At 35.3% G+C, this 25,675-nt stretch overlaps 1 protein-coding gene across 2 annotated transcripts in view; it reads left to right on the top strand.

The window, feature by feature from the left end:
* Positions 1 to 24,961, top strand: part of LOC128027373 (GDNF family receptor alpha-4) — a 69,705-nt gene extending 44,744 nt beyond the window's left edge. Inside the window, exons 2-8 of one of the 2 annotated variants that reach the window (XM_052614940.1) lie at positions 15,183 to 15,458; positions 16,774 to 16,854; positions 17,966 to 18,311; positions 19,673 to 19,782; positions 20,537 to 20,671; positions 22,983 to 23,143; positions 24,096 to 24,961. In XM_052614940.1, coding sequence (XP_052470900.1) covers positions 15,183 to 15,458; positions 16,774 to 16,854; positions 17,966 to 18,311; positions 19,673 to 19,782; positions 20,537 to 20,671; positions 22,983 to 23,143; positions 24,096 to 24,236 — 1,250 coding nt within the window. In that variant the 3' untranslated portion in view covers positions 24,237 to 24,961. The remainder of the gene's footprint in view (positions 1 to 15,182; positions 15,459 to 16,773; positions 16,855 to 17,965; positions 18,312 to 19,672; positions 19,783 to 20,536; positions 20,672 to 22,982; positions 23,144 to 24,095) is intronic. The other variant, XM_052614939.1, reaches the window with a different exon arrangement.
* The last annotated feature ends 714 nt before the right edge of the window (positions 24,962 to 25,675 follow it).

The following is a 25,675-nucleotide window of genomic DNA, read 5'->3' as shown; positions in this document are numbered from 1 at the left end:
AAATTTAGAAAGAAATCATAGAAGAGGTTTAATTTAATATGAATAGCATTAAAAAAGAGTGCATTTTTTTGCAAAAATTGTGGAAAAGATAACAGCACTGCGACTCAAAACCTGGATGGAAAAAAATCTCTCTCTGATTGATTTCTGAACTCTGTAAAGGAATAAGGATGAAACTTAGGAAAGAACCAATAGTCTCTGGAAGCATTGGCTGTCACATTTAATTTAATTGACAAATGGATAAATTTGTTGTTCATTTAAAAGTAAGGAACATATGGCTGATCCAACAGGTTCAGTGGCTGAGTTTGGGCTAAATAATACCTGCAATGTTTGAGATCGCACTTTTGTGATATTTCATTTACCTGTGTGTTCAATCTAGACCTGAACAGAGACTGTTCTTCTCAGTGTCCGTTTGGCCGCTGAAAGCAGTAGCCTACATAGATGCCAATGTTTAGTAAACCAATTACTTTTCCTTTTTTCAAGCATTGTCTTCACCTGCAGTTGTGTTCAGATAATGTAAAGCGAGAGTCGTATCTCAGTGCTAGCGTGAAATGGCATGACATTCTCACGTATGCCCAGCGATCAGCAGATTTACACTGCGTTAAACACAGCAAGGCCGACCACCGCCGTCTCTAGACATCATGAGAAAAATGAGACGGCCTTGCCGCTCCTCATGACGAGACGCCATGAAATTACCAACTCTTAAATCATTACGAAAGCCGTAAATTAAAGGCCAGATGAAGAACATTTATGGCATTTAAAAATAACGCTGTGCTCTGAAACTGTAGCTACTTCCAATATTTACAGTAATTATATCTATACTCCAAATATTTTTATGTAGTTTTTAAATGTATTCATGACTTCGAAAAGGCACGACACGAGAGTCTGTTCGATTATTACCTCAGTTTTATGATTTTCTCATCTCTAGCAGTGAATATCTGCGCTTCTCTCCGGGCTTTTCTGCGTAAGTGCACAAATCGAGGTCTTGACTGCTGCAGAATGAGAACAGAAAAGCCCCAAAACATTCAAGGGAACTGCTAGACACTGATAGGTTGTATAGTTAGGCAGTTCATACGCCCTGAATACTAGAAAGACGCAGATGGAGATGGGTCCTGACATACTTCGCCCATCGCAGTCTCTTTCCTCCAGTGAAACACACACAGCACGCGAAGCGCCCGACAGATGACCGGAGTCAGTCAGTTTGTGTAGATCAGACGAAGACAAGAGGAGGCGGTAATGAGGAGCTCTCGAGTCCCTGCTGAAAGTCTGTTCATTTAGCGTCTCATATTTCTCAATGTGTTTTCACACCGGCTTGATGATACTCTAGAATTAGCTTGATCTGTCACTACAACTTTCATAAAATACAACCAAAATGAAACTTTCTGAAATATGATTAAAAGCCCATTGATGGTGAACGTGGCTATAAACGTCTGCCCTTAAAAGAAGACCACACATGTGCAGTAATGCTAGCCAACATCTCTACAATTAAGAACTTACCATATGCATGCAAAGCAAGCCACTTTTCAACATAATAATGCACCTATTTCCTGAACACAGTGGATTTATCCGCTCACTTGATCAGTGCGTATTTATACAGTCATGCCTGAAGTCAACGGAAAATCAATCCAGACGCACTCATGGATTGTTTATTCCCTCATTTCCTTCAAATTATCCAATTTAATTCTGCAAGAATGTTGTCAGAAGTAATGGAGCGACTCTATTTGGATATGATGTCACTCATGGAAAATATCTGACCTTTTGTTATCAGGATTTTTTCTCTCTTTAGGGTTTGTTAAATAGAATAACATCATCTCACGCAAGGACTATATGTGTTTGATATGAGATGCGATGATGTACATATATAGATATTAAAAACATATTAAATGCATATAGTGAAAAAGTAACTTTAATTTCCTTTAAAGAAGAAATCTAATTATGTAACGTTGTTACTAGTAATGTATTACACCCCAACATTGTTAACAGATATATTTATGTAAAAACAGCATACTAACTCTGACCTGTACTTATTAAGGTGAGACACTGGAGGCAAAAACACTGTTTTTTTCAAGCACCTGTCAAGATTTTGGGCTTTTTGGTTTTTCATAGAGTGCTTTTTCAAACTAGTGGAAGGAAAACATCCAAAAGACAGTGTGAAGTGTTTCTTTTATAGCACTTTGTCTCTTTGTGTCAATAGATTTAAATTACAATACATATTTTTAAAGGCCGTTTTCTCAAAATTAGTTTTTTCTTCAACACTGAGTCATAAATCTCCTCTTCAGTAGCACTTACACAAACCAAACTTGACATTTTTATTCCTGTCTATATTCTGAAGGTTTTTACAGCGGGATTTGTTCATATATATTTTCCTTGATTATATACAACATTTTATTCACCCCAAAATTGTGAAAATATATTGTTTTCTGAATTATGGAGTGACAAAAAAAAGATAACCAGAATTCCCTCTGTAAAAACATTTGACTCTAATACGTCAAAAAAATAAAAAAATAAACATTTTGAAACTGACTTCATCTAGTGTTCAGATTTTTGTACTAGACATTTATGCAAATTAGCACATATTTCATTAAATAATGCCTCATTTGCATATTTAAACATAACATTTTTTTAAAACTTGTAATACAAAAAATGTTTGCAATAATCAATGTAATCAATCAACTGGGTAAGTATGGTGATAACTATTAGTTTTTTTTTTTGCCCTATTCACCTGCAGTGTCTCGCCTTAAAACACATAAAATAATACGTGATCATACTAAATTTGATTATATGTTAAATAAGTAAAACTTCTTGCTGACAAATGGGTCAACCTAGTGATTTGAAGGATAGCGGCAAAGATTGGTAAAGATTTAAAATAACACTTAATTAGTTTTTAAGTGCTCTTTTAATGCATCGAATGATTCTGGGTCTTAATGTACCTGACAAGAGTTTTTGTTATATGTCAAAATATTTTTATGCTAAATTAAATTTTCTGTAAATCATTGTAAAAATGATGTTCTCAGAATTTTTTTTTTTTTTTTTTAAACAGGGAAAAAAATGACTGTATTAAACTTTTATTGTTTTGATGCTTGAAAAGCCTTTTTCATATTGAGGGTAAATTCTTTCCAACTTCTCAAATTATTTTTTTAATAACTTCAGGAGTAGGAAATCATTCTTAGTCATAATTTTCCACTGAGGAGATGATTAACAATTTTTCCTTACTTTCTAACCCGGCATTGATTTCAGCATTGCCTTATTAATCTGGTTTTATTACATCCTGCTACAATCAGTATTTTCAGTGAAAATTTATCTCGAGTTGGTAATTAAACGCATAAAATATAGCTCTGATAAGAGCTTGCACGCCGTCCCCACGGCTCACTGAAATGTGTTGAAGTCGCCACTGAATGCGGTTTGTGATTTCTGACGGCTGTTGGCTCTTTCACATGCAGCGAGTCGTGATAAACCTGAGAGAGATGCATGTAATTGAATGTTTAGGAAAGCTGTGTTACAGATAACACGCTCTCAAACGTCTCCATGCTCTCTACTGGATGACCTTTCAGACGCTGCCATTGGTTCATCGAGTCGTCTGGTTTACGCTCTATTTATAGCTGTAATTTGTTTCAATTTAGTTTCTTTACAATTGGTTGACACCAAAAGCAAACTCATAAGATTCAGTTATGGACCAGAGAAATAAACATGCACGTATCAGCAGTGTTGGCCAGAGGAGGAGCAGATACGAGTCATTTTGAATGCATATCTATATGTAGAAGACAAAAAGTACCTTGTTCTTTTATTTTTTCATTTGTAGCATCTAATATAGGCCGCTCTTTACAACCTGCCTACATATAATGCCTATTTATTATTCCATAAAATGAGTTGATGTTGATTTAATTTAAGTATTTTAAGTATTTAACATTATTTAGTGTTTTCTTGTACTCTGAGAACAAAACGCCCTTGTGACTGAATATATATAAAATACCCTTTAAAGTAAACTCCAGGAAGCAATTATTGATTAATAAACTAAATAAAAGTAATGATTCGCATGAAAGGTCGATGTTTACTGATCGTCATACTGTATCAAAACCTTACGCTGTTTTTTTTCTTTCATGGGCCATAAAAGTATCATAATTTATCTCTTACAATACAGCTACAGTTTATAGTGACCATGGGAAAAACAATGTAAAAAAACAGGTGTTGATCTGCACATTATGCAGATTCTAATAAACAACTATAATACTATTTACTTCAAGCCAGTTTTCTGCATTTGACTTGCAGTCATTATGGGTGTTTCAACACAGCCTGCCGAACAGAGCGGAGGTTGACAAAGATCAATTTGTGACAGACCTCTAAGAGTCTCGTTAGAAAGAGCTCTCATCTTTCTTTCTGATGGAGCACTTTGCCATGCACACGCTCGTGCCTTCTTCTGCTGCAGACGCCTTCGGTGACGGAGAGCGTGTGATGATGTCTGCTCAGAAGTGCTGTCATCCCGCTTCACGTTCCCGAGTCTGACGCGAGATGGAATCGCAAGGGTTAATCATAGAAAAACTGACATGCATCAGAGGTCACCTGATTAAACACCGAGCTCATCACCACAGCGTAAACAGACTGCAATAATTAGAAATCTGGATTTTTTTTAGATCGATATAAGCATGTAAACACCATTTTCCATGACCTGAATAATTTAGTGTTTGGAAAATTATGTAATTGAGTTGTGCAATGCTAATTCTTGGCACAGCTCTCACTCGTATGCGGTCATCCTGATGCTCTGTTCAAATAGAAAGGGGAAACGTTGTGAAATTGCGCGGATGGAGTGAGTCCGTTTGATTATCGTAGCAAATGCAAAATAGTTGCAATGCTTGGGAAAACTGGGCTAGCTATAGAGTTAGCGTATACGCTAGAAAGAGTATGATGTGCGGCAAATGAGTCGCTGTAGAAATCAAATAATTAATGTTTGTGGATGAAATAGCTCAACGTGAGCCAACGCAATGACACAACGCCTGAAGGACTCTGTGTTGGGTGATCATACATGTTTTTAATTGATATAGTTGTTGATTGGTGATGAACAGAATGGCAATATCAAGACTGATGTCATCACATGGTGCAACCAATTAACGAAAAAACACTAATTTGCAATTATGAATCCTAATTAGAGGTGTTTGCCGAGGCAAGCCTCACTATTTGGATAGCTGATAATTAGGATTTGAACAAATACCTAATGTAACTCATCCTGCAGAGTTTGTTCTACCGATAAATGAATAAACACTTGTGCATTGTACATTATAAAAATCATTTAACATTTACATTTTCCGACTAGTTAGTCCATAATGATTACCAACGTCTGACCTGTTCATGAGCGGAGTGCGAGCTACTCATGAGTATATTTGCATGAATTCTTACCCTGACGGTCATGCATTAGAGGAGGACTGATGCTGGCCTTGTTTTTAATGACATTAGTCTCTCAGCCACACAACGGCTGTAAAAAATGAGATGAGTCACGCTCAGTGAAGGACAAAAGCAGAACAGTTAATTGCTAGCATTATAAAGCAACAGGTTCTGCGGCTGCTGTAATGTCATCGCGCCCTGTCTTAAGATAAAAGCCTTTTGTTGTGGGGGTGTTGAGGCTTGACAAGCCATCGGTGCATATGAGAATCTGCCGACACCTGATTAGACATTTTTTTTAATTAGTGCTTGTTTTATAAGTCGGCTGAAATCGCTATGCACTCTCTTCTGAATACAAATAAAGCGCCCCTGCATTTACTCTCTCTTGTGTTTTATACATCCTGCGGGTACGAGAGGCTTTCTGTCAGACGGAGAGATGGTGTACAGGTGGCAATTACACCAGAATGGATGAAATGTATGAAATCGGCACGTTTATTCTATTATGCATTCCAACTTCAGCTTCCAAACTTCTCAGGCGTTGTGTTTGAGGACGATTTATCTTTATTCTAGCCACAAGGCATGCTGGAAGTGCACAGAGCAATGTTTCATTAATGCATCCTGCCATAGCACGGCCCCGAATTACTAGAGACGCCTCCCAATACACACCAAACCATCAAGTCTTGCCCTTTCTCCTCCCATTGTCTTTCTGGCAACAAGGATAAATGCTCACTGTCAGAATCCAACCCTCACATTTTGGGCTAAATGACTGCAATGTTGGATTTCACCTTCTGAGGTAGTCACTCCTCCTGTTTTCGGCTTGTCTGCGGTCAGTGAATAAAGAAGTGTTGTTTTGAAGTGCGTTGGCCTGTTGTCCTGAGAGTTTGGCAAGCGTCCTGGAGATCTGTCGGTGTGTTTGTTTGAAGCGAACGACAGCCGGGAAATAACTCCCAGTATGGCCAATTACAAGCTTTATTTCAACAGATTAGATCTGCTTTTTGATAGTCATCCTCCATGCAGTCAACCTTCATGTAGAGATGAATTTTTAATGACAGCATATGGTTGTACCTTTCAGAACAGACATACCATGACCTGTGATTATTAAGCAATAGTAAATGTTTCAAAGCCACAAACAGTGTGATTTTAAACTTCAAATAAATTAATAAATCACATTCAACATTGATAAATAGACAACAGCTGTAATAATATTTCTCGATATTGCTGTATTTCTGATCAAATCAATGCAGCCTTGGTGTGCATAAGAGACTTCTTTAAAAACATTTAAAAAATGACAGTAAACTTTTGAATGGTATGGTTATATATATTTTTATACTATTTTGTCAAGATTTTAAATATTATATTGCTATATTATATACAAAAAGTCAATAATATACAGATTTTTTTTTTGATTCTGTGACTTAAATCTCAGTTATTTGTGGGAAAAGCACACAATTTCTCATATTCCTCCAATATTTTACTTAAAACAAAGAGTGTGATGTAATCCACCTGAAAACTGGTTGATTTGGTTTGAGGAATTTTTTGAAAATTTACTTTCTTTTATGTAAAGCAGAAAACATATCTTCCATAACCGAAGTTGTGTTCTCTAGTCATTCATAAACACGCAGTAGCAAATCCTCAATCAGGTGCAATGAAACTGATCCGATCTAAACGCTGCTGTGATCAGGTGTGTGAGGAAATGGGAACGCGTGAGTGTTTTTGCAGCAGGTGATTTCATGTTTCTGCAGGGAATGGCATGCTTCCGTGACTTTGTGTGAGATTAGGAGAGTGACGTGCCTCGTGTGATGTCCGCAGATAATTCACCAGCCTTGTGTTTTGTTGCTGAAGTGAGACGTGGGGAATAGGCATCTACCACATGATTAAAGAAAGCCCACTGTGTTCAGTGCATCAGACAGGCTGATTAGCATCGACTTTCCAGACTCATCAACATTATATTATAATGGCATTTACAAGATTCAAGCTCTATTTTATGTGGACCGTTAGAAGACATTAGGTGGGCTTAATGTTTTCTCCATTCTGCTTGTGTCTGGTGCATTTTATTCCATTTTTGGTGATAAAATGCTACTGGCTTCTCTTCATTGTTTCTTGAGAGGTTTTCTTTTTGTGTGTGCACAGAAGAGCCGGATGAGAAAGGAAGGCGTTAAGAGCATGCACTTGACTTGGGAATAATATTGCACCCTTTAATTATTGGTTTTCGGAGATTATTCGCTTGCATTTGTTTTAAAAAAAAGTAAAATGACTTTTGTTTTTGTCAAATTCAGCTGTATTTTAATCAAAACATGTAAGTATACTTCGCAAGTAAAATGATTTTTCACTATATTGAACAGCAGATAAAAATATCTCGTAATTTCCGTCTTAAAGCTGCATTGCTGTGGAAGTCGAGGACATATTTCCCCTGGAAGTGACTTTTTGAAATTGCTTCTCTATCAACACATTGTACAAGCAAATCTGTCTTTGCTCTGGGCTGTATCTCTGGTACACACACACAAAAAAATAAAATAAATAATTGTGTGATGCCTTGCATATAGATTTTAAAAGTTGTGATTTTTTTCAAACATCTTAACATGTGCTGTCTCAATTTTCTACGAGCAAATAATTTTCCTTTGATGTCAGTAAGTGGTTTTGTGCGCAGTTGAGTAATTGTGTGCGCTGATTTCTGCCAGTGTGTGGTGTCTTCATATTTTCAGAAAGTTAATGTTTAAATCCCTCAAACTTTTGATCGGCTGCTTTAAATTTAATATAATCTTTTTAGGTGTTGTGCATCCTGCATCATTTAAAAGTAAAATATTGCAGATCCTGGAAAAACCTTGCACGAAGAAAAATAGCAATCGGGGTTAAAGGAATAAAAACATCACAATTTATAAATTTTCAGAGATTAAATGTTATTGACAAATCACACTAGTCAAACTGTAAAGTGTTTAATTGCTACACCTCTAGTGTCACAAAATAGATTTGCAAATAAAAACACAACTGTGCAAGCTTACATGTGTTGATTTACTTGAGCTTTAATTTATATTTTGATCCTCCATTTTTTTTTTTTAAATCAAGTGTTGATTTAAAAAGTTTTTACACCAACAAACAAACAAACAGAGAGTTATATATCCACAGTTTGCATATGCAACTTAACATCCTGGTGTTTCTTGAAGGATTAGTGAATATGATTAAAAATGCTGGTGCTGACTGACAGCTTAAAAATAATACTCTGCATGGAAAGAGTTAAACCGAAATATATTCAAATGCGAAAATGTTGGACTAATTTGATTGGTTTGAGGGGTGTTGTCTGCTGTTATGTCCCCACTAATGCTAAAATATATTTATATATTGAAGGTATATAATTATAGACCTCACATAGAGCATTTGGGGAGGTATAAAGAGGCTCTGTTGGTGTCCATTAACTTTCATTTCCACTCTCATCCATTCTAAAGTGGGTCGTTAGTTTGGTGCATCTGGGTAACTGATCGGCTAATCTGTCTTTGATTTATGTGCAAGGAGAAGTGAGGACTTACACAGAATTGATTACTGACATGGTTAATTGGCTAAACCCACTGGTACACTGAGACAGGCTTATTGGAAATGTCAAATCAGGCACTTCATTTGCATTCATGATGCATGGTGTCTATTCTGGCTTCTGCCAATGCAGCGTTAGTGGATGCATTCTGTGTTAGTGAGAGGCTGAGGTTTCACGCTGCCGCTGGAGTCATGCATCTGACCATCTGTCTTTACACTACTGCCAGCTCTCAAAGTTTACGGACACTTGATCGTTGGTTCTTTGCATGCTCACTTAAAATATCAAACATTTGGATAGATGATAGAGATTCGGTTTATTCAACCTAACACTTAGACCTCATATGCTAATCATATGCTAATATTTTGGTAAGTTTGAATGTGTTTTCTTCTTCATGGAATTCTATTATTTTACAAAACTTTGTTGTAAATATGTTTATTCACACACTGTCTTTAACAAACAGTCATTAAATAGACTGAATGATCACAAACCCTATAGCTATACATAACATACGTCAAGTCAGATTCTGATGACATGGACTGAATAAATCATGTGCCTACTTGTGTTTTAGAGGATCCAGCATGTGGCAGATGAAAACGTTACAAGTCAGTTAAATCATTGGACAATTTAATGATTTAATTATCCATTCATAAAGACAGCAACTTGCTTCATTCCTAAACGAATCGGCCTGTTTGAACAAATAGTTTGAATAAATGAATCACTCATTAAAACAGGTTATTGCTTCATATTTATTTATCCATGAGGAATGTAACAGCATAAATACACACTAAGCAAAATATTGCTTAATTATTGTTATGGAAAAATCCCCCCAAAATATAGATAACATTGTTTTTGTCAATATTGCACAATGGTTTATATAGCTACATATTACAATGGAAACCTGCATAATGCTGTAAAACAGCACTAAAATATAGAATGAATATTTATTGCAAATGTATATTTTTGTCGAAAATGTTTTTCTGTGGCTGTTTGACCCGCTTGATATTAGAGATCGACCGATATGGGTTTTTCTATAGCCGATGCCGATGCCGATATTTAGAGGTCAGGGTCAGCCGATGGCCGATATGTGCTGCTGATTTTTAGGGCCGATATCTTGAAGTTTTCCCCTTCATTTGCATGCTAACATGTCACACTAATAATAAGTGCATGCACAACATTTCTAAACTTATCATTTATTGAGCACTGACTTGAACCATCTTAATTTTGTGCACTGCACAGTATTAAAATAAATGTATCCAAAGTTAACCAAACAAATCAATAAACTGACAAAGTATTAAATATATAAAACATATATCGGTCGACCGATATATCGGTTGACCTCTACTTGCTATGACAGACTTTTGTGAAATGAATATGTGCATGAATTTAAATGCATAAAGTGCAGTTTAAAGAACATAACAGGTGTGCATTGGGTAATAATTTCTCAAGCTCATCAGTCTCTGTCAGCACTTGACCTCATGCACAGGATCACATTAAACACAGCACATATGAGCCTCTTATAAAGATCTCTCATGCTTGGGACGCCATGCAGTCTCTGCAATAAACACTCACCTTAAAATATAAAAGCTTGTTGCCAAGAAAACATTTCTTATTTTAATTTAGTCTAACTGAATCTTCAAAAATACCTAAAACTTGCAAGGAAACACATTGGCTGTGTCCCAATTCAGAGAAAATTAATAAACTGGATCCTGAATTGCACACGTGTCTTTTAAAGAAGTGATTTGAGTAAGTGATTCTGAAGCATGTGATTCGGAAACCAGACTTGAGCAAAAACGTCTCGCCCGTCGGTTTGGGTCAGATATTGGTCAGTGAGCCCCTGCTGATTTGGGACAATAATCATCAGGTGCACACAGACTGTGTACCATTCATCTTTACAATCACAGGCCCACTTAGAGCTCTCTCAGACAACAGCTTGTCATTTTTTGATCAATAGAGCTCCTGCTGTGCAATTTTGCTTCTCACTTTGCACAATAGACAGGGCACCAGCCGCTGGAAACAGACAGTGTGTTTGATATTGAGTGTGTACAAAAATAAAGCTTTGCCGGTTGAAAGTCCATAATTACATGTATCCGTACCTAACCGTTAACCTTAGAATGAGTTTGTGTTTTTGTATTAACATGTGGTGCTGGATAGTAATTGATCACATGTAATCTGGATTACGTAATCAGATTCCTAAAATTAAGTACTTTGTTATTTTTTATTGGTTACATGACTACATATTCACACAAATGCATTTTTCTCTCTGTATTTTTATATCAATATGGTACAAAACTATCATTTTTATATCAATGTTATAAATGAGTTTGGTCAAAAGTAACAGACTACAGATTGCCCAGAACTGGTTATACCCGTTTTATTTTATTTTCACTCTGACAAAGTAGTTTCTATGACTAGTGAACTATATTCCAAGTCTCCTGAAGACGTGTGATGAAAGCAAAGGTTTTAGTTTTTGGAAATCTTACCCTCTGGCGTAGCTCTCAGATCTCAGATCACACTTGCACATATTCAAACTTACGTAACGTTCAGCACTGTCACGATTCATGGATGCAACATTCAGAAAATGTCACATTAGCTGACAAATATTTCTTTTATTAGATTGTATGTTATGATATGGAAGCTATAACATTACATTTTCACCATCACAGATCTCTGTTCTCTTGTGTGAATCAAGATTGCATGAATATGCATTCAGTATAACCCGAATGACAAGCACTCAAACAGAGAACATATTGTTAATATTGTGAGGCCTGCAGGATTGCAAGAGAGTGAAGGACAATTATTGAGTGAAACATCCTTTATTCAATTAGTTTCTTCAGACAACATATTTTTAGACTTCTTTCCTTTATTTGGTCATATAGAGTCTGTAAGTGTTTTGGGATCAAAGCTTTTGCCAGGTATTGTGAAAGAGGTGCTTAAAATAAGAATATGCAGCTCTTTTTTGGTTTGTCCCCTATAATCGTATGGAAGCATATGGCAAAATGACAATGCAATATATAAAATGGCAATGCATAAAATTCCAATACATTTGTGCAACGTTTGGTGCAAAATGAAAATGAAAATTAAATTGCATCATTTTCATTTGCTATTTCATACACTAGTTTTAATATGTAAAATGAATACTAATTGTATATGCTTCCATGATAATCATTCTACTGCACCAAAATGTGTTTAAATTGTGAAGCGGTGGGACTGTATCTTGTAACTAGAATTTTTCTTTATGTAGATATTCCTCTGAGTTTATGGAAGTTTATGACACAAATGAAGATATTTTGAAGAATGTAGGCAACTAAAGAGTTTAAATCCATAGTAGTTTTTCCATTCTATGGAATAAATGGCTACCGTCAATTCTTCAACAAAAGAACAAGGTTTGGAAATAACCTGAGGGTGAGCAAATGATGACATCATTTTCATTTTTGAACTGTCCCTTTAAGATTAATTCGAAGCAGCGCTGACAGAACAATGTGCAAAAACATCTTTGCATTTAGGTTTTAAGCTTGAGATAATTCATGCTGAACTTTCTGTGATGGTAGGACAATTCTTTATGGAATTTATCATTAAAGGAAACATGTTTTGTTCATTTGTGATAAGTTTTGAATCTTTTAATTGTAAGTTTCTTATTAATTTACATTAAATGATTTATCAGTTAAAGATTACTTCTTGTTTATTGTTAAAGTCAACATGAATTAAGTTGTATTAATTGTTACTATTTTTAATTGTAATCTTATTACAAAATGTGTTAATTTGCATGAATGTTTTTGTAAATTTTTCCTTAAATTTGCTGTTTTAAACATGCTAAATTGACAACCCTATAGTTAAAAGACCATTTAATTTAGTCTTGTCCTTTTTTTTTTTTTTTTTTGCTTTTTTTTTTTTTTTTTACAGCTGCTTGTATCACATATGCTACTTTAATTTCCATAAATATATATTAATATTCAAAATATTTTCTTCTTCTTCTTATTATTATTATTTTTTTATTTTTTTTACCAGAATGGGTTTACACATGTAATGGTAATCAGGTTACAACATTTACTTGAGATGATCAGAATAAGACCAAACATGAGCCAATTTTCTCATTACAATATACAAGTTACTTTTGTTATTTTAACAACTAACTCAAATGAACTGCATCATTTGAAGTCTAATAACCGTAAACAACTATACAGCTTTATATAGCTTCACACGCATGCATGTTTAATTGATTTAATTAATTGTCTGGTTGTGTTTGGTTTGAGCAGACGGTGGCTGGGACTATTCCTTCCCTAATCCAGCTCAGTCACTAATGTTGAACAATGCTCCAATAAGATATAGCAAGTCTCATTTTGCCCGCTGTCATGTTGATTTATTCTCATGTCTGTAGTCATGATGCATCGCCTTCCCTGCCTCCACAAAACTGACTCCATATGGTTGCATCTGTCAGAAAGCCTTTGAGTTTTTCGGGTGCAAAATATGAGCCTACAGGTCCTGCTATTCCCGACCGATGCTGAAAAACATCAGGCTATCTCTGACAAGCACACCGATGGATGAAAAGCCACGTCAAAGTCATGCAACAGTGAGCTGTTCATTTGCATTTCGGTCCAAAAATGTGGTTGTGATTTTACCAATTATTTTAGAGCATCATTAATTCAAAACACTAACACATGCATAAATCTGTTAGATGTTGAAATAATGTTTTTCAATGTTTGAATTTCGTTCAGAGCCCTTTTCTCATGCAATTTAATCAGTGGATTAACAGATGGTGTTGCAACCTGTAGTATATTTTTATGTATCTGTCAGGAAACGACTCTGAATGTCACATTTTATTTTATGTAAATGCAATGCCAAAGATTAGAAGCTGACGTCATTTACATTTACCAGTTAATGATAAATGACATAAAAGCAAATGCTTATGCAATATATAATGTCTGCGATTGGCTTACAAGTTTTAATATTTATTGTTAGTCAGCTGTTTTCCTAACTCTTTTGCTATAAAAATAATTATGTGTCAAGTTGCATCAAATACATGTTCTTCACATTAGGGATGCACGATATTGGATTTTGGCCGATATTCGATATGCCAATATTTTCAAAATAATTTTGGCCGATGCCGATACCGATATATATACAAATTTTTTGCCTGATATATTTAAACTTTAATTTTACTGAAGAGAAATCCATGTATCTCTTCTGTACTGATTCTACCATAAATGTATTATTTTACAAATGTAGACAGACATTCACACCTGAAAAACAGGTCTTGATGCTGCTCAGGATGATGGCTCTTAAGATGTGTAATCATATTTTTAGTGTTGAAAGACTGTTGTTTTACGCCTCCTCGCATTACTTGTGCTTTACAAATATTGCAAATAGCAACTTTGTTATCTGTTTGACAGATCTCAAAATGCCTCCACACAGCTGACATGTTGTAAGTTTGAGTTTTTGGCGCTCAAGCTACGTTCATGGTAGTCGTGCGCGCACACGCCCCCTATCAGTTTGGCTCATCGGCAGAAATATTAATATCGGTACCGATACCGATGTTGTGCCGATATTATCGTGCATCCCTACTTCACATTTAACCCGTGTGCTGTGCTAAAAGTCCAAACCTTTTACAAATCTCTCGTTATGCTATATAATCACCAAATATTGGTTTCAATCTTTGACAACTTGTTTTATTTCACTTACCACAGGTTTTGGATTTCTTCTTTAAACGGATTGATCGTAGATCCTCATTTATTTGAACTCATTCACCTTAGTTTGCGAGGGTTAAAAGTGTTATCCGTGGATAATTTTGGCAATGTTTACCCAAAAACCTGTTGCCGGTTTTCACCATTTTAATCTATGATTTGGTATTAATATAACATCAGGAGAAATCTACAAGCATTTTTGTGTAGGCCAGTCACTTTTGATGTAACAAAGAGGGTCAAAAAAAGTGGAAATATAAACATTTTGGCACAAGGTTGTTATTAGGGTTTAAAACCATAAATACAGTAAATCCACAGAATTCAAGTACTGTAAATGCAATTTACATACAGTAGAGTGTATGTTGTAAAAACAACACACATAATGGTAACAGACACGAGTAGTCAGTGAATAATTAGATGTGATTGTATCTAATGAAGTGCAGGTGTTTAAGGGTACATTGTGAAACCTGATGGCTGTTTAATAGCCGTATTGCATGGAAATTGAGACTATTGCTGTGTTGGTTGTTTGCTGCCTGAGTGATAACAATAAAACTCACCACACAGCTGTAGTAAACCACATCTGGCTGAGCTTTGCATTCCTTCTTTATTGCCCTTAGCTCTGCAGGTTGTGCTTTCTGCGAGCAGAGACTGTCTCATAGCGGGAGACACGTGTTCCAGTGATGAGACGTGTAGCCCGCGTCTGCGGACCCTGCGTCAGTGTGTGGCCGGTAACGGCAGCATGAAGCTCGGCCCCGGAGCCCGCAGTCAGTGTGCAAACGCCGTGTCTGCGCTTCTGTCCAGTCCTCTGCACGGCTGCCAATGCAGACGAGGCATGAAGAGAGAGAAAAACTGTCTGAGCATATACTGGAGTCTCCACCAGTCTGGGATGCATGGCGAGTAACAATATCATATTCATGTATACATATAGACGTCTCTTATGCTTAAAAAGGCTGCATTTACTTAATCAAAAATACTGTAAAAACAGTAAAATATTTTTAAAACTTAAAACTGCTATGTTCAATGTGAATATATTTTAAAATGTAATTTATTTCAATGCTGCGCAGCTGAATTTTCAGCATCATTACTCCAGTGTGTCACATGATCTTCAGACATCAGAATAATGTGTTGATTTGCTGCTCAAGAAACGAAGGTGTCCTCGACAGAACGGGAAAACGTTCATGTAACAGTGTGCACAAAGCTGGAAAGCGTTAAATGTTCAAATCTCTTTCGAATTTAATCGAAGTTGATGTCCTAACCAACCACAGCGGGACATTTTGCCGGTTGCTTGGTTTTCTTGATGTGTTTCTTGGCACGTCGCGCTCGCTGGGAAACCTCACTGCTCTCTAGATGGAAAAATATAAGACCATTTCACACCGTTAAGAGTCCTTTATGAAATCAGACACCGGCAAAACATCTAGAATGAATATTTGAAATGTACATGTTGCTTAAAGAAAGTTTTGTGCTTCTGAAAGGCTGTCTAAGCAGTGGTATAATGTGAGCAGTGTCATAATCTCCATTATGAAATCAGATTTAAAAAAAATAAAGATTTTAAAATACTCATCATCTGACTTAAAAAATGCACAAATTCAAATTATTTCGAATTAACGTAACATAGACCCCCCCCCCCCTTTTTTTTTTTTTGTTAACGAAACCTAATATATTTATGTAAAACATTTTTTAAATAAAATATTTAATTTTTAAATTTTTCAAATTTTTATGGTTAATTTTATAAGATTTTAATTCATGAAAAAAATGAACCCAATTCAATTCCTTAACAAAACCCCAGTTCGGGAAACTTTGTAATGTTTAATGCACTTCATGTTGTTAATAACAACAGATTTCTTTCTAAATTTTTATACAAGCATGGTACAAGATTATATTTTATTTAATATGATAAATGAGTTTGGTCGAAAGAAATCAAAAAGTATTCCAATTATATATCCTAAAATGTGTAGTGACTATAATTTTTGTCATGTAATTTTTAATCAGTATTGTATTAATATTTGTGATTATTTACTGTGTACGCATTTTACAGTTATATGTTTTTCACTTAAAAAAGGGCATCATAAAAAAAAATTATTATGCCTGTTTTTCTAAAAAACACCTTCAGTATCACCCGACTCCATGTGGTCCCTTAAAAATCTATCGTTCTGTATAAAACATTTCATACACGATGCATTTTCTGAAACGAGCCGTTTGTTCTCGCAGGGCTTAACCTGGTGGAGAACTATCCGTATGAAGCGATCGAGAAAGGATACGACTTTGTCCGTCTGGCCTCCATCACCGCAGGTAAGATGATTTGATTTAATTCATTATGGTGACCTACGACCTTTCAAAATATTGAAAAACAAAGACGCAGTCACATATGAAAATGCTTTTTAATAAAGCATGTTGGCATAAATGTAAAGGAAGAAAATGCATGTAATTGCAACCAATGTGTCTTTGTATTGTGACTGACTAGAGCTCAGTGCTTAGAGATAGAATTAAAAAGCAGAGTTAAACACACACACACACAAATCCAATGCATTCAACATCAAGACATATCATTAAGACATCAAAGAAGAAATATTTAGAGAAAAAGTCTTAGCATTACAAGTAATGTACGAATACAAAATATGAGAATAAACGCACTGTATCCAAACACTGCTTTATTCTCACAATTGAAACTTTTTTGATACATTTTAAAACATTTGATTTTCAAAACGCACTGTTAACAAACTAACCCTCAAAATCATACTTGGTCTTTTCATATATTGAAATAAAGCTGAAATAAGAATATTTGATGAACTAACTGAAATATGTTGAACTATTTAAATTACTAAAAATAAAACAAGTTAAAACTAAATAGAAAAATGTCAAAATCAAATAAAATTACTAAAATTAAAAAATATATATATTGTTTTTTTAAATTTTTATTGTTTATTAATTGAAACTTACATTAAAATAAAACGATAAATATTAAAAGAAAAGCTTTAAATTGTTTGATGTACATTAATGACACAGCAGCAGATAAATTAGACTGCTGTCCCTTTAAGACCAATGTTTATATATTTATTTAATAAATAAATGACTGTGTTTAGGTGAAAACTCCACACGACAGGCATTTTGACATAATTATGTGTGTATTTGACCATTCAAGCGAAATAAGAAGCGAAAGAAATCTGGGTCCTTTTGCTTTAAAACTTTTAGACTAGCCTTAAAAGTTAATAATAATCTAATTTGTAAGAAAAAAATCAATCATTTTGACCCATAAGATGATGTTTTTAGGGCTTTTTTAGATGTTTTTTGCTATTGCTACAAATGTACCCCAGCGACTTAAAACTGGTTTTGTGCTCCAGGGACACATTTGCATACCGTGAAATAAAGGTTTAGGTTTGAGAAACGTTTTAATTCTCCACAGACTCTGAGCTCGGCATGACCGCAGTGAACCGCTGCCTGGACGCTGCCAAAGCTTGCAACGTCGACGATGTGTGCCAGAAACTGCGCACCGAGTACGTGTCAACATGCATTAAACCCTCCACCAAGTCGGGTTTGTGTAACCGATCGAGGTGCAACAAGGCCTTGCGGCGGTTCTTCGACCGTGTTCCTCCGGAGTACACCCACGAGCTGCTGTTCTGCCCTTGCAGCGACACGGCCTGCTCAGAGAGACGACGACAGACCATCGTGCCCAGCTGCTCCTATGAGGGAGAAGATAAACCCAGCTGTCTTTCCCAGATGAGGATCTGTAAGGCCGACTATGTTTGCAGGTAAGCTTCGTACTCTGTGGGCGACGAGAATAAACAACCTTGCATGCACTCTCTTCTCAGGGTAAAGAAAGCCTTGGCTTTTCTATAGCTGTCCGGAGAAAAGAGAGAATGCATGCATTACTTATCTTCACAGACCTCATGCAATCATAACTAATATTCTGGATGCTGTACAGCACAGTCACATGCATTCCCGTGCACTCCATCGCTATAAATAACCAAGAGAAAACCATCTGTTGATGATTAATTGGTGTTTAAGATGGGAACTATTTGCAACTGGTTTGAAAAATAATATTTGTTTGTAAGGTAGCATGCTTTACTTCCAGTGGGTGATTAACGGACTTAGCGAATGACATCAAGAAAAGCAGCACGCTATGATTACGATGATGACTATTTATCAAAGATGTTGTCCGGATGTTGGCATTTAAAAAATCATGGTCTATTCTGGGAGACAATAGAGGAAAACAATGCTTACTGCTTAATGGATTTTGATTTAACAATCCAAATAATATGCTTTATAAATTAAAAAAAATAAAGGGACTACTTTTAAACTAAAAGCAAGTAGCCTATACATTTTCCCTTGTTTATAATGTTAACTCTTTCCTCGTTTATGAGACAGTGCTTCCCACAATTGATGTGATTTTCCTGAACTTCGTGTTTCAGGGTTGCCAGATCTGGCGAAAAAAATCAGCTTAAAATTGATGCTCGAAACTATATATAATAGCAATAAAAATCACACCTTGGTTGAAATCTCGTTCTGCGGAAGGAGTTTTTGCTTCATCCCGTGGATAAAAAATAAATAAAATAGTCAAATTTTGCAGGAAAAACACGGACTTGGCAACTATTACACATCTTCTGAAAAGTGTCTGGATCTAAAGACGGCGAAGAAGCATAAACTAAAGTTATGAAGTCGATGCATGTGTAAAATAATGTGATTATCAAACAATAAACTGTGATTATTAGTGAATGTGTTGAAGAAACCGATCTGCTTTGCTCATCGTTCTGAATCTGATATGGATGTAGCTTTTAACAAAAAACACATTTTCCCACATGCAAGTATTAAAAAATAAATAAAGAGCATAATGCATGAAGCTCACATTTATTTAGAAGCAGCTGACAACTTAAAATAAATAAATAAACAAAAACCCTAATGGTGAAAGAGTTAAAGACATTTGGTTTTCTTATGTATGCATAACAATTGTGTTAGTGTTGAGATGCCATTCGATGTTCAATGTCATCTGAAATATAGATTTAGACGTCGGTGTCTTTATGATCATGTCAGTACGACCGACTCTTATCAGGACGCTTCTGTCTGTTTGCCGGCGGTCCATGCATGTACTGTATAAGCTGTGCTTCTTCTGCAGATCCCGTTTGGCCCAGTTTCAGTACGACTGCCAGCCAGAAGAGCGGTCTGCCACCGGCTGCAAACAGGGAAACTACGCCGCATGTCTTATTGCTTACACTGGACTGATAGGTGAGTGCTTTAAAGCTGTTTCAGACAAATGTTCTGCAAACTGGAAAATGATTTGCATGCATGATCGTAACTGACCATTATAACAGGAGCGAGGTTGATGTAGCCTAATTGGTTTGGAGAGTGATACCTTGATTATTCACTTTCTCAGAGAGACACACGGACACCTGTGCGTCTGAGACTATAAAACTACCCAGGTTCTTTTAAAGTCATGGAGAGATTGAATTCACTTCCCAATAAAACAGATTGAAAGCAATATTTTTTATGAGGCTTTCTGTTGCATAGAGCCTTTTTTTGTTTGTTTAGTTCTGCTTCGTGCTCATTTACTATATACTGCGCAAACAGAATCCCCTTAAATTAAATTAAATTAAATGCATGCATTTAGCAGACACTTTTATCCAAAGCGACTTACAGTGCATTCAAGCTAACAATTTTTACCTATCATGTGTTCCCGGGGAATCGAACCCCCAACCTTGCGCTTGCTTGCTTGCTAACGCAGTGCTCTACCAGTGTAATATAATATCTTTATGTTTGGAATTAAGAATGCATTAATTTGATAAAAAAACACAGAAAAAGCAGGAATATTCTGAAATATTATTACTTTTTAAAATACCTCTTTTCTATTTTAATGTATTGTAAAATGTAATTTATTCCTGTGATGCAGCGCTGTATTTCCAGCATCATTCCTCCAGTCGTCACTGTCACATGATCTTCAGAAATCACTCTAATATTTGTCTAAATGTGTTTGGCATCGCAGGCAGTCCAGTCACCCCAAACTACGTGGACAACTCCTCATCCAGCGTGTCTCCCTGGTGCTCGTGTTCAGCCAGCGGGAATCTGAGAGATCAGTGCACCGAGTTCCTCAATTATTTCACTGACAACCTCTGTCTCAGTGAGTCCGAGCTCCTGTACTGTGCATCATCTGAGTCAGCCGTCGTATCCAGTGTAATATTAGTGCATCTCCATTTATCACAGTCAGACGTTTCTAAAACCTGAATGGATGTATTGCATTCGAACATCACATGCAGATTTTTTAAATGAAGGCCACAGCAGTTTGCAATGAGAGGAAATGCATTTAAAGCATGCAGACGTTTTCTAGGCGATGCTGACATAAGCTGTGCAGAAACACTTTGTATTAAAATGGGATGTCCTTCAGAACAGCATCTTGTCTAGCTATTCACTGCAGCATTAGTCATATTCTGTGTTTTACTGTGTGTCACATCAACCAGAAGAACAAATAATCAGACGACAGAACATTTCAGAAAACACCTCATCTGTCTCTCATCGCTTGTGTCCTGGTGCTCCATTTAAGCAGCTTGAAAAAGTTGTGAGGCACAGTCTAATTTCAACATTTCTTTTAAGGTGAGACACTGGAGGCAAAAACAGTTTTTTTTAAGCACCTGTCAATTTTGAGATTTTTGGCTTTTTGGTTTTTCATAAAGTGCTTTTTCAAACTAGTGGAAGGAAAACATCCAAAAGAAAGTGTGAAGTGTTTCTTTTATAGCACTTTATCTGTTTGTGTCAATAGATTTCAATTACAATACATATTTTTAAAGGCCGTTTTCTCGAAATGAGTTTTTTCTTCAACACTGAGTCATAAATCTCCACTTCAGTAGCACTTACACACACCAAACTTGACATTTTTATTCCTGTCTATATTCTGAAGTTTTCACGGAGGGATTTGTTCATATATATTTTCCTTGATTATATACAACATTTTATTCACCCCAAAATTGTGAAAATATAATCGTTTTCTGGCTGTTCAAAGTATTTTCTGAAATATGGAGTGACAAAAAAAGATAACCAGAATTCCCTCTGTAAAAACATTTGACTCTAATACGTCAAAAAAATTAAACAAACATTTTGAAACTGACTTCATCTAGTGTTCAGATGTTTGTACTGGACATTTATGCAAATTAGCACATATTTCATTAAATAATGCCTCATTTGCATATTTAAACATAACATTTTTGAAAACTTGTAATGCAATTTTTTTTTTGCAATAATCAATGTAATCAATCAACTGGGTAAGTGATAACTATTAGTTTTTCACCTGCAGTGTCTCGCCTTAAAATAAAAATACATCTCAATGGAATTATTTCATTTTAGCGTTTCAATCCCTACAAGTGACCACAAAGATATGCAAAACATTTGTTGAACTTATTTATTAACATAAATAAAGGGTAACAGGGTGGACATCATACCACTGAGCAACAATATATGTCAGCATATTGCTTAATACACAAGAAGCATTTAGTCACGATTTACAATCATTGCAACAGAAAAACAGTTCTGTAATCTAAAGGATAGAAGGACAATTAATGCATTAAAGTAAGTAATTCTTATACCTATTATTATTACAAAATCTCATGTGTTTTACTATCAGGGATGAATAGGTAATTTTTGATAAATAGGAAGTTCAAAAGAACAATATTTATTAGAAAACATAATAATATATATATATATATATATATATATATATATATATATATATATATATATATATATATATATATATATATTTAACATTATTAATGTTTTAAGTCACATTTAATGGATAAAAGTATTAACTACCTAAAAATATAATATATATAAAAAAAAAAATATATATATATATATATATATATATATTACCATTTTACTTTTTCAATATTTTTATTGCATTTATTGTCATTTTTATTTTATTTTATAAAAAGTATTAACTATAATACAAACTACTTAGTATTTATAAATTGCAAAACAATCAATCAATCATTCAATAAAAAAATTAACAATTTATTATTATTATTTATTTAATTCAATAATTATTATTTTAATTAATAATTAATAATAATAATATTACAATAAATAATAATGAAATAAAATAAAAATGTTTATAGCATCATTCCCACTGCCATCATTTCCACCACTGATTGAAATATACGTTGAGATGGTGGGAAGTGATGTTTTTGTTTCTTATATAAAATCCTGTTCAAACAGAGATCTCTTACATGAGTAACTCAGCCGAGTGGCATCTCTCGGAGAGAGCGATCTGTGAGTTAATGAGAGGATGTGGAGAGACAGGTGCAGGAGCACGGCCTGAGCCGAATACTGAGCGCCGATCACACCAGAATTCAGATAAGCGTCTGATAACAGAAGCAGTTGCGAATGGAAATGACGTGTGTTTGTCTCAGCTGTGGAGGTCTTGTCTGTTGCATGAATAGAGAACGCGCTCCTGACGTTTGGGAATGGAATGGACTTCAGACCCACTCCCACCCGACCCCCGCGGTTCATCCCTGTGACGGACCGAGGGCCACGAAATACGACTGTGTTTGTCACAACGGAGACAGAAGCGAGCGCTCTGAGCCCAGCCAGACCCACACAGGTGAGGGTTCGAGACGGAGCTCTCTCTTACGGGAAAACCAGGGCTGCATGATTAATAAAACCGAAATTGTGATTATTAACATTGAAGGTGGCAATTCAGTGGAATAATGATATGAGCTGTGTTCTTTCAGTGTTGGGGTAATGAATTCTTCGTTATGTAATCAGGTTACTGTTTCAAGTAACTAGTAAGTATTGCATTACTTATAAATTTGCCGCTACTTTTTTAAACGCATGACACATGCAAGTTACTGTGTTTTTCCATTGATTCACTGACAGTTAAGTTAGGAGTGAGATTCAGATGCAAGCTCCTTCTTTTCCTTTTGGGGTAAATGGGACTTAAAACATAACTTTTGAGTTTTTTGTTATATTAAAAAAAAAGTAACATAAAATAAAACAAAAGCAATGTAATGCATTACTTGTTATAAGACGTAAGTAAAGTGATTAGTTGCATTTTTACGGAGTGATACAATATTGTAATGCATTACTTTGTAAAACTTTATTCTGTATACAATATTAACTGAATGTATTGACATTCTTAAAGCATTTTGGTTAGGTTTCGTTTTTTTTTTTTTTTTTCGTTATTCACAGGAATTGTGATATTTAAACTCGTAATACTGAGGAAAAAGTCAAAATTGTGAGATATAATTTAGCAATTGTAAACAATTACTCTTGAGTAATTATATCTCAAAGTAAAAAAAAAAAAAAAAAGGAATTGTGAGATATAAACTTGCAGTTAACTTTTTTTTTTTTTTTTTTTTATTAATTGGCGTGCATTGATACATCTAATAGATTAATTAAATATTGCAATTGCAAAGTTTTTTTGTTTTTTTTTTATCAATTCCAGAGGTTAAATGATGCCCTTCAATGCAAAAACGTCTGGTGCACATGACCAAACGTACCTGAAACCTAAAGAAATCTCCAAACTGTTGATGTTTTCTGGTCTCGCTCCGCAGGACTCTGTGAAGGTGAGGCTTTGGTCGGACTCCACCGCGTCCTTCGACACACAGCAGAACTCGGCTCACGTGTTCGCCGCGGCGTCGATAACCGTCTGGATCTGTGTGTCTCTCAGCCTCTTGCTCAGCTGTGTTCAGTAGCCGTACTCAAGACATTCTGACCGGTCCGTAACTTCAGATAAACTGGATCCAGTTCATCTCCAAAGCCGGAGAAACTGTCCACACTGACCTCTTTTCTCTAACATTGGAGTCATCGTGTCATCTCCAGTTAAACCTACAGAATCTGAATCTGAAGGCACTTTTCAAGAACCGAAACCTCCCTGTACATATGTACATAGCGTCACACAGAGTCAATATGAAACTGTGCTGTTCATATTTTTGTGGATCCAAAAGACTAAACGTTTCTAAAGCCCTTCTAGCACTCCGAAATCAATTCCTGATTAAATGTGGAGAGACATTTTTCTTTTATAGTTCCTCATGCATCAGTTCAACCCTTTGGAGATCCCCTTGAGGAAACGGCGATTTAATATCATTCTGTTCGACTTGACTGAAGAGAAGACGAAGGCTATTTCTGATCAATAATAGAGGGGTAATGCTTTGGAAGTAAACTGTACTCTTCCCAAAGCTCATGATGTGCTATTGGGACAAACCAGAACTGTGTCTTTATGTATAATACGATGTGTTCACGAGGAGTCCTAGTGTTTATGATCATGAATACGAAGGCTGGTGTTGTGGGAATGAGGTTAGGGAGGTGTTTCCCGCTCCAGACGCTGCTAAGAAAGCCCTTGATATTTCTGAAGGAAGGCTGGGAATCTCATTCTTTGGTTCATCATGTGGCACTAATAAAAGATGCTGGTTCATTTCAAGCCTGTTGCTGTTGTTTATGACTCAGGAACTTTAAACAAACTGACACACAGATGTGGAAAGGTTAGTCAGGTGTGTGTGTGTGTGTGTGCTCTTGTCAAAAACATGCCTGGGGCCAAAAGTGTGGAGAAGTGGAGAAGCTATGTCTGACACAGAGATGGTTTATGGCCAGGTAAATCAAGGGAACTGTGGCACGGGGATTATTTGGATCTCAGGAAGGGACGAACGTTTTGTCAAAACCTGACCGTGCTAAAGCCATTGATTCTACAAAGATATATTTTGGAGAACTTTATTACTTTTTTTTGGTCTACAAAAAATAAGGTATGTACTAATCATGTTACTACCTTCACCTGATGTGATATTTGACTGACGAATATAAAAAATACAAAATAATTTAACGTAAAAATTGTTTTAATAATTTAATTAAAATGTGTGATAGTTAAATAATTTATAAAATGTAAATATTATTACAAATTTAATAAAATAATATTCATTTAATGATTAAAAAAGGCGTAATAAATATTTTTAACATTAACATTTATTCTTTAGACATAAAATATAATAATAATAATAATAAAAATATTTAAAGTGTTGTAAACATAATTAGCATAACCTAAAAAGAAATGTGTTTGCAGTCTGCTGAAGTTGTATAATTCACATGGGAATACTGTGAGATAATTAATTAAATATTGCATTTATTTACAGTGTAAAACATT

This window comes from Carassius gibelio, chromosome A14 (assembly GCF_023724105.1).
Source record: "Carassius gibelio isolate Cgi1373 ecotype wild population from Czech Republic chromosome A14, carGib1.2-hapl.c, whole genome shotgun sequence".
In the NCBI taxonomy this organism is placed as follows: Eukaryota; Metazoa; Chordata; class Actinopteri; order Cypriniformes; family Cyprinidae; genus Carassius; species Carassius gibelio.
This window is presented reverse-complemented; position numbering and strand designations above follow the sequence as displayed.